At 45.2% G+C, this 13,341-nt stretch overlaps 1 protein-coding gene across 17 annotated transcripts in view; it reads right to left on the bottom strand.

Annotated features, from left to right (window-relative positions):
• ENOX2 (ecto-NOX disulfide-thiol exchanger 2) overlaps positions 1-13,341 on the bottom strand; it is a 391,463-nt gene that overhangs the window by 100,002 nt on the left and 278,120 nt on the right. For all 17 annotated transcript variants that reach the window (XM_007507172.3, XM_007507176.3, XM_056809184.1 and 14 more), the window contains one exon: positions 6,800-6,934. In XM_007507172.3, coding sequence (XP_007507234.1) covers positions 6,800-6,934 — 135 coding nt within the window. The remainder of the gene's footprint in view (positions 1-6,799; positions 6,935-13,341) is intronic.

Here is a 13,341-nt window from a genome sequence, read left to right as displayed (position 1 = left end):
TATGTGTGTGTTGTATGCACAGTGAGACATGTGTGTGTGCTGTGTCTGTGGTGATTTGGCATGTGGGTGATATGTCCAAGTGTGGTATGTATCATTTTAGCATGGAGTATGGAAGGATGGTGGGTGTGCAGTGTGTGCACACTGCTTTGTATGGTAGATGCCATGTGTGTATAGGTATGTTTGTGTGCTGAGTGTTTTGTTGTGCTTGTGCATGTGTAGACATGGTGTGCATGTGTGCTACATATGTGTCAAATGAACGCTATGGGTTTGGTGTTTGTACATGCATATGGCATGTGTGGGCTGTGTGTAAGGTGTGCTGTTTGCATGGCATATGTGAGAAGTACGTGTAGTAGGCTGTATGTACATGCTGTGGGACATGAGTGTAAGGTGTGTGTATTCATGTGAAGTGCCTGTATTGGGGCTGGGCTGTCTGTTTGTACAGATGTGGGGCATGTCTTATTGCACAGGAGGGGATACATGTTCAGGGCACGAGTGTGGACGGGCAGCACTTTAGGTGTGTGTGTGAGCCATGTGGATGTCTGGACAGAGCATGTGTGAGCAGAGTAGGAGTGTGGATGTGAAATATGTGATGTGGACAGGAGTGCCATGTGTGTACAGAGAGACGGGGAGGGATGGGAGGAGAGAGACAGATAGAGAAACAGAGACAGACAGACAGAGACAGAGAGAGATATAGGGAGAGAGACAGAGAGACGGAGGGAGGGAGGGAGAGACAGAGACACAGAGAGAGAGAGACAGAAAGAGACAGAGAGAAACAGAGACAGACAGAGACAGAGAGAGATATAGGGAGAGAGACAGAGAGACGGAGGGAGGGAGGGAGAGACAGAGACACAGAGAGAGAGAGACAGAAAGAGACAGAGAGAGAAGCAGAGACAGACAGAAAGGGAAAGAGATAGAGACAGAGAGAGAGAAACAGAGACAGAGAGAGAGAAAGATATACAGAGAGAGACAGAGAGACAGAAAGAGACAGAGAGAGAAGCAGAGACAGACAGAGACAGAGAGAAAGGGAAAGAGACAGAGACAGAGAGAAAGAGAGAGACAGAGACAGAGAGAGAAGCAGAGACAGACAGAGACAGAGAGAAAGGGAAAGAGACAGGGAAAGAGAGAAAGGGAGAGGATGGGAGGGAGGAGGAAGGAGAGGGGGAAAGAGAGAGACACAGAGGGAGAGACAGAGACAGGGGGAGAGAGGGAGAGACAGAGGGAGGAGTCTGAGACAAGCAAAGATAGAAGGGAGACAGAGAGAGAGGGGAAGGGATAGGGAGAGAGAATGATTGAGAGAGAAAGAGACAGACAGGAGAGATTAAGAGAGAAACAGAGACAGAGAGATAGAGGGGAAGAGGGAGGGAGGGAGAGACAGAAAGAGAGGGAGAGACAGAAGGAGGGGGAGAGACAAAGACAGAAGGGGGGACAGAGAGAGAGAGGGGAGAGAGAAAGAGAAAGGGGAGAGCGATGAAAAAAGGGAGAGACAGAAATTGAGAGAGAGAAACAGAGACAGAGATTGAGAGAGGAACAGAGATAGAGAGAGAGGGAGAGAGACAGAGACTGGGACAGAGAGAGAAACTGAGATAGAGAGGGAGAGGGAAAGAGAGACAGACAGAAAAAAGGAGGTGGGGAGAGAGAGACAGAGAGGCAGACAGACACAGAAAGAGAGAGAGAGGAAAAGGCAGAGACAGAGGGAGAAGGAGGGAGGGAGGTAGAGGGAGAGAGAGACAGAGACAGAGAGGGAGGGAGATAGAAACAGAGAAAGAGAGAAATAGAGAGGAGAGAGGGATAGAGGGACAGAGACAAAGAGATTGGAATTTCAGTCACTTAAATAAGAGAAGTGCCTACTGTATGTTGGGGACATAGACTCACATAAAAGTCCCTGTCATCAAGGAGCTGCCATTGTCCCAGGAGAGAGAACATGTCCCTATAGAAGGCCTGCCCTTGTTCTGCAGGATCACAGCTAAAAGGGTGGTGACAGGAGCCCTCCTAAGGATCATGAGATCAGAGCTGAAGAGGCCCTGTGGTTAGCAGCCCAGTGCACACCAGACCCTTCTGTGGCTGGTGAACCTGGCAAACGGTTATTCTGGCCTGGGAGATGGGGACCTGACCTTGTCCAGTGAAAACCTGTTGTTTACTCAGCTACTGGAAGAGATCTGATTAGAGGCCGGCTTCTATGGGCCCCATCCTCAGGAGTGCTGGCTCTCTCCCCTCTCTCAGCCAAGGGTTTGTCTCCTCAGTTGCTGCCACTGGCAGTTAACGGGGCCCTTCTCCTTCTCATTGCTCCCATAACTCACTGGCTACCTGTGGAGCTCTGGCCCCTCTAGATTACAAAACAACAGCTCATTAAATGGGTTCTGCCACTTGGGCTGGAAAGGCAATGCTTTGTCTCCCTGTGATGTTGACTAATAAATGGGGGCAAACAAAAGGGAAATACAGAAGATCAAGAGAACTCTTGGGTGAGTGATTTACTCCCCACTCTGTGGTTGGGTATGATTACATTCATATTTTGTGGAATTCATTTAGCAGCAAGTACATTCACATCATGAGGCCTGGCCCCTCAGAGGGCTTGCTATAAGGCCTGGGGTCCATGAGCCTGGGGGTGATTAAAGGCCTCAGACAAGACAGCCTAAGGCTTGAGAAGCTCCTCCCTTTTGGGATGGATTCTTTGGTCACAGCAATTCATTGCACAGTCTGCATCAAAGGTATGGAGGAGGTGCCATCCTGTCTGGTGGAAGGAAGAGGGAATGTTTTTTTTTGTCTATACTTGTGACTTGATTTTGTGCAGGGAATTGCAGGTACAAAAAGTTCTGCCTCTGAGGCAGAGCAGCAACTCAGTTCCTATGTAACTTCGACTCAGTGCCCAGGTGATACAAGGCTTGCTCAGGGTCTCCCAGTGCCTTTGCCTAAGAAGTCAGGCCTTTCCAACTCCAGGGCAGCTCCTCTGTTCACTATATCACGCTACCTCTCTATCACAAAAATAAAGTATTTGCAAAACATTTCCATTACTTGCCAACATCTCGGATTCCTCACTAGACTGTAAGCTCCTCGAAGGCAGGCACTCAGCCCTTGGGTTTCTCTAGTGTGTTTCCAAAGCCTTTTACAGGAGGCAGTACTCGTGAGACCATCTCCTGAGGTATGGCCAGGGGTGCCATCTGCAGCAGAGGGAAGAGGATCTACACTGATGCAGTACTAGGGCTGTAGAAAAGACCACCTCTCCACCCCTCTTGCTTGAACTCAAGATGCCAAGAGCTTGGGGAGATACCACACATCCAGTAGTTTCAAGTCTTCTCCACAGCATCCAAGTCTGTGGTTCCTATAGCCACAGGAAGAGGAAGAAAAATCCCAGGGCAAGTAAGCAGCACAACTGGATTATGGGCCCGGAGCTAGACGCTGACTGCCAATCCTGAGCTGTTTGCCCTACCTATCACAGCCTGTGCTTGAGCTGATAAATCCACCAGATCAACTTCTCTATGCTGACAGGACCACCAGAGTATATTTGAGCAGGGACCTTTGGAGTCCTGTTCTGGGCCTTTGCTAGTTACCTCAGGGAAATGACTAATGGGAGGCATTTTAGGCCTGACAGGCACTGTCTGGGGAGGGGAATAGGGAGGCCTCTCTCACTGTCACTCTGCCCCTTTCAGGCCTCCGTAGAGCTGGGCCTTACTGCAACGCTGCTCTGCAGTCTCCCTGAATGACCACAAGAGGGCCACCTGGCCACGGCAGGCCAAAGGCTTTGACGTGGCACCAGCCTCAGAAAGCTCCAGAGACACCTCTGGCTTGGTGAGGTGGGTTTGGGCTCCTGGGGAAGCTGCGCAAATGCATACATGGATTGTTCTTGAACAAGTGTTCCAAAGAGGATATAGTCATATATGCATAATTAAACTCTTCTGTAAAAGATTAGGATTCCAAATTGGTTACATAATTCTGGAAAATGATTTTCCTTCCTCCTGAACTGTTACAAAGCCCACTGGAAAATGAAGGGGAATGATAGAGAGATGCTGCGAAATGTTAACTTGGTCTCGTAGCACTGCCAGAAATATCCAGAGGAAGCACATGAGCCTAAGGAAATTGGGGAAGGAGGTCTGGCCTGGGGGTCAGAAGACTTTGTACACTCATCTCCAAAGCCTACTTGGGGTGCTTCCTCACATGAAGATTCCGCTACTCTTCCTCCCCACGTCCCTGTCTTTCTTCCTAATCCTTTAGCCCTGAATAAGGGGTATTTAGAAACCCTCTATTTCTAGTGACCAAACCAAGGAGGGAAAAAGCAATAGGAAGGAAATGCTGCTCAGGGCAGTCATCGGGAAGTAGGGGATACCAGTAGTCATAATAGCAATGCTGGGTATTCCATCCCACCCCAACCCCTTTTCCACCAGCCTCTGATGGAGTTAGTTAGCACGAATATGCAGATGATGAAAGTGAGGCCAGAGAGTGGCTCAAGATCAGCCAGCATCCCCATGCTGGGGCTGAGATTGCTCCGAATCCAGGGCCCAACCCACTATTCCAGACAGAGAGAAATTTACACATGCACTAAGCTGATGGGGATTTAAAAAATGAGGCATTATCTAGGCGTGGGAGGTCAAACAAATGAAGATACCAGCAGAGTTGAATGAGGAGCTGTCAATCAGGCCACCTGGTGACTCATCTGAGCTCCCACCAGAGAGTACAACTAACTCTTGGTTAGGTGCTGTTTGCTGTGATAAATATCAGAGGGGTTTGGCTGTCTTAGAAAAGCCACAGCATGGGGGCAGTAAAGATTTGTAAATTTAGACTCAACACCCAGGTTCAAAGCTCCCCTCTCTCAGCACGACTCTGGCTGAGGCTCATTATCATCGTCTAGAAAATGAACCACTTGGCCTAGAGAACCTCCAAGGTCTTTGGGCTTGACAGGCTAGCTGATCCTTAAGGGCTGGAGGACTAGGCTCCTAAGTGAATGGGCCACAGCACTAGTGATATGTCCAGCCCCTGCTTGGGGAGGCCTTAGTGAGTCTGCTGATGGTGGCTTTGGTTTGGGTGTTTGTCTAATGGAACAGAATGTGGAGCCCACTATGCCTGGGAGCCAGCCCCAACCTGCCTTCAAATTCTAGCTGGCTAGCTGCCTTTGGGGAGGGCCTTCCCTGTTTTCATCTTCAGTTGGTTTCCATGGACTACAGGCTCAATGGGAGGCAGACGTATGATACCATGGCAGCTAAAAATGCTAATGTGACATTAGGCTGCATTAAGAGATGCAGTGCCTCAGAAGGACAACTTAGTCTGGACACTGAGGTATCACAATGTGACGGTGATAAATAAGTGATCTCCCAGTGTGGAAAGCTCCTCTGCTGGTCCAGATAACTTTTTCTCTTGGGAAATTTTAGGTCCCTCTTTAAAGCCTCCATAGGGGGACATATTAAGCTGGATAATAAACATGATGCCAAAGCCAGGTTTACAAAGTGGCAAGTTTCTTACCCAATAATGCTCCCCACAACAGAGATGTTATGCTATAGGCCAACAGAATTTAAGGGTACCTTGGGGAATCACTGGTTTGTGGAATGTAAGCAATCATTATGTATGGGGTGACTGGAGAAGGGAATTCCCCATATCCTTAGGAGGTTCTTCCCCGGAGATTTGTGTGGCCTTCTGGAGGGAGTATGAGACATGCCTACTAGAGATAATTACAGCCACCTAATAGCATTTTACTGCCTCATACTGTACTTCAAGCCTTCTGGATGGAAAAGATGGCAGAAAGGCCTGGAATGTGAGGAGAGACACTATGTAGCCAGGGAGCTTTCTCCCAATTCTGAGATGCCAATGCTATTCCCAGATCTGGGCCAAGGCCTTTGTGACCCCTCTGGGTTACAGACAAACCCCATCTTGGGATTTGGGTAGTCCCTGTGCCACATGTTAAACCTGCCTAGTGTGGGTCAGTATCATCACCTCTCCCTTAGACTTAGGTCTCTGTCTCAAGTCTTCTCACTTGGATGTATCCTCCCCTCAGCTGTCTCTTTTCCAGACCTGACCACACCACCTTCTCTCCACCTCCCCCAACTCAATGGCTTCCAGTGGCTCTCTATTACCTCCTCAATCAAATCTAACTCCTCTCTTGGAGTTTTGAATTTCATCACAAGCTGAACCTTTCTATGTTTCTCACCTTATGACACATTGCTCTCCTCTCCTCACTGTATGAATTAGCCAAAGTGGCCTTCGGGCTCTCTCCCATCTCCATGCTTTTGTATTGGTTGTTGTCCTTGCATGCCTGGAATTCTTTCCCTCTGTGCTTACTAAACATTCATCGATTGACCAATTGATATGACTTGACTTATCCCTGCTCAAGAGAGTAGGATTTCCTGGCATTACACAAAGGTCCCTGGTTGCTTTTTTCTGAGTGTTTTACCCATCTAAGCTAACATATTCTCAGCCAGAGGCTGGCAAATGTGGTCATTATCCCAGGAGAAAAGAAAGTGTGGTCACTATCATCACACTGATCTTCACATGCTCACTGCCCATCAATGACGATGATGACAATGATGAGGATGAGCAATGATTTCATGGCAGTCCCCAAAGTCTTAGTATACTCGGAGGCTAAGAAAGATTCAAGTGGGCAAAGGTTTGACATGTGTTCATTCATTTGAGGGAGGGGATGTAGGGATTGTTCTCCCCATTTTATATGTGAAAAAACCGAGACTCAGAGGGGGCAGTGTAGCTAGTGACAGGCAGAAATGGGAGAGGAGGCCGGATGTTCCAGAACTCTGATCTCTACACTGGATGCTCAATACAGATATAACTTTGGGAGGTACTGGAATGACAGAAAACGGTGTACCTGGCAGCATAGGTTGTCCTGCAATTCCCAATGGTGCCATTCTGAGATTATTCATGGCTGTGGCCCATGCGTTGGGGTCTGACATTGGTAGAGCCATGGGTGCAGATTCCATACTCAGGCTTCTACTACCATCAGCTGCAAAGGAAACATAAGCAAGATAAGTCTACTGTAACACACACAGAATGATGAAGAATCAGAAGAAAAGAGGCCATTGACAACATACAGGAGACCAGATGTCACAGTGATGAGAATGAGAGAGAATTGACAGAGATCCTTGGTATGGCCAAAATGAATGCAGATGGTTTCTGTCACAAGGAGGAGCCTTTCTGTAGATAGCGTGTGTAAGAATGTGGAGGAGACTTAGGATAGGAAAGCCTGGAGAAAGTAACCACATAGATGAGATCACAGATCTCCTGGAGCATTGAGCAAGATTAATGTGATGAACAGTAATTCCTGCTTCTGATATTTCAGGGTTTCCTTTCAACAAGCCGGTGAGACAGAGACATCATTACATTTTACAAACATGGTTCCTGAAGCTCAGAGAGGAGCAAAGAATTAGTCAGGGTCACCAGGTGAGCACAGTTCCCTCAGGCTACTCCTGTGAGGAAAGTACTTCATGAGTTATTGAACCCATTTTCCAAGAGGAGTAGAGGCCATGAGAGTACACACAAGAAATTTATTAACAGGCTTATGGCTTTTAGATGTGTGAGGGCTCTGATTTGAATCTAGGGCTCGACTCAAAATCTGGCACTCAAAATAGTTCTACACATAATGTCCACTTTTGGGGGGCTTAAGAGCAGCTCCAGCCACAAGAGAAATGGTGTGGGAAGCCTGGGGGAAGGGGAGGGCTGCTACTCCCAAGCTTTGAACAAGGGCTGTCTTCCCAAAGCACTACCAGGCTTGGGCCAGAGAAGGCCATTTGAAAGCTTCGAAGCAAAGTGCTTTTGAAGATTGTTTCAGTGCAAGGCTTTACATGTGTGTGAGAATGGGGGCTGAAATTGGGTGAGATTTCCTAAGTTTGTGGTAAATCAGAGTCTCTGAGTTGGGAGAGGCTTCTGGGACTACCTAATGCAAGACATCCTGGAAAGAGATGATCCTGTGGCCCCCACAACCCACTTGTTAAGTAGCCTCAGCTTTGCTTAAAGAAGTTGGGGTGGGTGGGGACATTAATAAATGCCTTCTGCATGTGATCAATACAGTTGATTTGCGAAGGTGATCATGGGATTTCTTAAAAAGACATTTTTCCTGATTGCTTATTTCTATGTCACCTTCATCTCTAGTAACAAAGAATAAAAAAGAAAGAGGAGGAAAAGGCAGTTGAGCAAAACCATTAGATCAACCAAGTTTGATAGTATACGCAATGTTTCACACACTTGGGCCTCCTCCTCCTTCTCCTCTGAAAAGAAGAGAGGGAGGTACCTTTACTACTTGCCAGGCTTAGTCACTATAATGACACGGTATTCCCTTTCTTTTTGTCTTCCCATTTACATTGTTGTAGTCATGGCTGCTTTTTCCCTAGTTCTACTTGTTCACTTTGCATCAGTTCATCCATCTATTTCTATTTTCTTCTACTTCTCTGAATTCTTACTTATCATATTTTACAGATCAGCAATATTCTATTACATTCATGACCTATTATAATTTCTTGATCACACATAAGAACTTTTTAAAGTTACAAGTTTCTTCTTTCAAAGGAAGAAACAAGCTCTAAGAGGGGAAGGCCATCCAGCTACTCTGTACTAAGAGACAGGAGTCAGAACAATAGTCCATCTTGAGGCAGTGATATTGAATGGCTGGAAATGTAAGCCCCACTGGCCTGGGACTCCGACTAAATGCCATCAATTCACCAAGCATAATAAACAAGAATCCAATGCATGGTCCTAGGTGCCAATACTATAGATAAGATGGCACCCACAAATGAGTGAATGAACAAATAAACACTTAGATAGCTTTCCTGCATATTCACAACAGTCAGTACTACCCTTAGGGTTTGGACATCTGAGTTCAAGAGCTAGATGAAACACTTCCTAGCTTTGAGATCAAAGGAAAACCAGTTAGTCTTGGAGAACCTCAATTTTTCCATGTGGAAATTAGGATAATAAAGTGTGTACTCTTGGCTGTCATGTGAAGCTGAAAGTGCTCTATGGTGATAAAAAGTAAAAGTGACTTTTCACATACCTTTAAGTCTGTTTTATAGAATATGGTTGCACTTGAAGTTTCCAAATCCTTGACCGGTATTAATTGGAGCATAGGATTTAAGGATTATCTAGTCTAGCCCCTTCCTTATTTTACAAAGGAGGGAAGAGAGGGGGGCCCCAAGATCACTTAAGCATCATGTAGCAGGAGAAGCAGAATTCCCTATGAAGTGCTTTCCCTATGTCACTAAAGGATCACAAATCATCAGGATCAGTGCCCTCCCTGGGCAACAAATATAGTCAAATTGCACTAACTGGGACTAATTCTTCAGTGCTGTCTATTTGTATATATGGCTGTGAGTGTATGTAATTACCAACCTTTAAAAAAAAAGAGAGAAATCCAGTGGATATTGTAACTCAAACTACTTGTGAAACCTTCAGAGACACTGAGTCCAATCCCTTCCTTTGACAAATTCAATAGTCACAGGACAGATGTCAGAGCCGGAGAGGATCCTGGAGAACATTTTGTTCAAGTTCTATATCTTCTATCAGGAACGTCTGCCCCATACGCAGAGAGAGTGATGTGGCCAAGGCCACAGCAGGGGATAGGAGCTGAGCCAGGGCTGCCAGGCCATTCAGATCAAATCTCAGTATTCTTTCCATGTCACTACAATGCCTTCCTTCAATCACTATTATTTCTGTTTCTTGTTTTAAAGATACCTTTGCTGCTATTGTAGGATTTTCAATAATAAATAAAAGAGAGGGGAAAGAAAAAAGGTTCTTTCAGTCAAGTGAGCAGAGCAAAGAGAGACAGAGACTCACACCTGCAGCACTTTACTAGAAGCACAAGCTCCGGAAAAAAAGAGCCCCACAGGGTGGGTCTCAGCCAAATTTATCTCCTAAGCATCCTTATGTAAAATGAGGACATAACTTAAACGGATGATGGGAATGTAGCTCAGGTGTGGCAAATTTTCCATCTGCACACTCTCTTGTTTTTCTGTGGCTTAGATTTCTCTTCCTCCCAACTCTGAGAATATAGGGCTACATGCCCTATAGCAAACAATTTCCAGTCACTAATCATTAACAAGGAGAGGGACCAGGTCTGGGATGCCATCAACATAGGGAATTTCCCAAGGAGGAAAGTCCCTCCACCAGAGCAGGCCGGAACCTTCTCTGCAACTTCTACTCTTCAAGTATTTGTTGCCCAGAGCCTACAATCAGTATATGTCAGTCAAGTCCTGTTTCTAAGGCCAGCTCTCTCTGCTACATATACCATGCTGACTATCTAGTAATAAGAACTGCAGAGATAGTGTCTTGACACGTGGAAAGCAACCTTGCAAGGGAAAGAGGGAACTGCTTCAAGGACTTCGTATTCCCATTTCACAGGCAATGAACCTCAGAAGATCAGCCAGGAAGTCAGAGGAGGGATATCTGAAGTTAGATCTTCTTGACCCCAGATTTCTAGTCACTAGTCCTTGCTGACAAAGACAAAAAGGACCTCTGCTGAGGGCCTTTTCCAATACCTCATCAGGCATGGAGGACTTCTAGATGCTGCTTGAGAAATGGGACAGCTCAGAAAAGTACTGTGGAGGCAGAATTCCTTTGAGTAGGGGCCTAGGGAGGCTCTGTGTGCCTGCTGTATTAGAATGAGCATCATTCAGAATGGCTCATGACCACAAGACTAGAGTCACCAGCTGGTGAAAATCTCTGAAACTGCTGCCTCCAGTCTGAAGGGACTATGAATGGAGAGGGAACCTACAACCCAAAGACCACATGAACCCTTGAAATAATGGAGTGGATTCAAGTAAGAAGATGTAACGAGGACCTGAGGAATACCTCTCATATTTCTAGTGCTCCAAGACTCACAGAGCATTTTTCACATACAAACTTGGTGAGGCCAGTAATGTAGGGATTATGTATAGTTTAAAGATGAGGAAATGTATGTTAAGTGAATTGCCTGAGGTCATACAAGGAGTCCACGTTGGAGCCAGTCTTCTGACTCTGAGATAAATATTCTTTTCAGTCTATCACCAAGCTAGGCTGTTGACAGTGGGAACAGTGAAGAGGGGACAGTTGAGAGTTTGGAAGGAGGAGGATAGGCCTTAGCACGTAATTAGATGTGTGGGGTGGGGCAAGGGAGTGAGAAGGGGCAACATTGGATTTAATGGAAGTTCTGAACACTTTGTGAACTTATCATGATCCCTGTCATGTCCAGTCATTAGTTATATCACAACTCTAGAGCTGAAAGGGACAGGAGAGGAAACAGAGATTCTCAGAGTCACATAGGTATGAAGTGATAGAGCTGGGATTCTCCAACCCCAACCTCAGCAAACTGCCAAACGAGTATACCAGGGACTAGTGTAGGCCAAGCAATCACAAATTCAGAATTAAGGCCTGAGTGAATGGGGTGTTGCTCTCAAGCTTTTATGAGGCTGCCCTGAAAGGCTGGTCTAGTTCCTTATTTTTGTATTACAGAGGAAAGGTGCAAAGGGCCCCTTTTAGAGAAAGGTTCCAAAGGCCAGCGTTAGGAGGCTCCAGTTAGATCTAGTCAAATCCCTTTACCTCGCTGGGCCACAGTTTCCTATATTGTAAAAGAAAGGGGATGGAAGTAGGATTGATTCCAACAACAACAGGAATAAAACTTCATTATGTTTGTGCTGCTCTGGGATCCCTGCTCAAAGCCTTCCCAGCTTGGTAGGACTTGCCAAGCGCTTGGATTCTACTGGTACAGCCTTTGGGGATTCAGAATTTCCTCCATGCCACAAGAAGGCTGCAAAGGAAGACTGCCAAGGTTAACAAATAATCTTTATCTAATGTTTTATATAATACATGTTACCAAGTAAATGTATACATTCTCCTAGGTAAGCCTCACAATAGCCTAAAATATAGGTAGTACCAGTATTATTGTTTCTAAGTTATGAGAAAACAAGGCTCAGAAGAGGAAAGTGCTGTGCTTAAGTCACAGTTTAGTTCTCGTAACTTCAAGTCTAGGACTCAGAGATTCAAAGGATGTTAGAACTGGAAGGGACACTTACACACAGATCCATAGGCCCTAAAAAGCAGGCTATGACAGAAGCCAGTAGGAGGTCAATGCAAATCTCAGACCAATGGTCTGCTTCTTCTCTGCTACATTCTTTAGAGATCCTATTTGTGCCAGGGGCATTTCCCAGTTGGACAGCCTTGGCAAGTTGATTTCCCTCATATGGCACCGTTTTCCCAATCAGTAAAATCAGAGTGCCATTCAATTTCACAAGCTTTATTAGGTGTCTACTGTGTGTGAAAGTTTTCCTATGTGCAGATCATTTATCTTTGCAGTAGCTCTCTACCTATGCTAAAGGTTTTCCATTTCTTGAGCTGAAATTTTGTCTTCATAGAAGCAGCTCAGAAAAGGGCATCTAGTTCAATTACTACATGCACAAGAACCCAACAAGAGGATATCCAGTCTCTGTTACAGACACATCTCCATGAATTGAGTTACCTCTGAAGACCACCCTTTGAGGAATATGAGTGTCCTTAAATCAAGTGGGCCTGCCTCAAGGATGCTCTGCTCTTCTGAAATTTACCTCAAGTCATCATGGTGGATAGATTTGTCAAGAATTCACCCACTCGGTATCACCTCACACCATGCAGATTGGCTAACATGACAGCAAAGGAAAGTAATGAATGTTGGAGGGAATGTGGCAAAATTGGGACATTAATGCATTGCTGGTGCAGTTGTGAATTGATCCAACCATTCTGGATGGTAATTTGGAACTAAGCCCAAAGGGCTTTAAAAAACTGTCTACCCAGTCTATGATAAACCCAAAGATCCCAGCTTTTGGGACAAAAATCCACTATTTGACAAAAACTGCTGGGAAAATTGGAAGACAGTATGGGAGAGATTGGATTTGGATCAAGATCTTACACCCTATGCCAAGATAAACTCAGAATGGGTGAATGACTTGAGTATAAAGAAGGAAACTATACGTGATTTAGGTGAACACAGAATAGTACGCATGTCAGATCTTTGGGAAAGGAAAGATTTTGAGACCAAGCAAGAGTTAGAAAAAATTACAAAATGTAAAATAAATAATTTTGATTACATTAAATTAAAACATTTTTGTACAAACAAAACCAATGCAACCAAAATGAGAAGGGAAACAACAAATTGGAAAAAATCTATCACAAAAACCTCTGACAAAAGTCTAATTACTCAAATTTATAAGGAGCTAAATCAATTATACAAAAAATCAAGCTGTTCCCCAATTGATAAATGGGCAAGGGACATGAATAGGCAATTTTTAGATAAAGAAATCAAAACTATTAATAAGCACATGAAAAAGTGTTCTAAATCTCTTATGATCAGAGAAATGCAAAACAACTCTGAGGTATCATTTCACATCTAGCAGATTAGCTAATATGACAGCA

This window comes from Monodelphis domestica, chromosome X (genome assembly GCF_027887165.1).
Source record: "Monodelphis domestica isolate mMonDom1 chromosome X, mMonDom1.pri, whole genome shotgun sequence".
Classification (NCBI taxonomy): Eukaryota; Metazoa; Chordata; class Mammalia; order Didelphimorphia; family Didelphidae; genus Monodelphis; species Monodelphis domestica.
The sequence above is the reverse complement of the archived record's forward strand: the minus strand, read 5'-3'. Positions and strand labels throughout refer to the sequence as shown.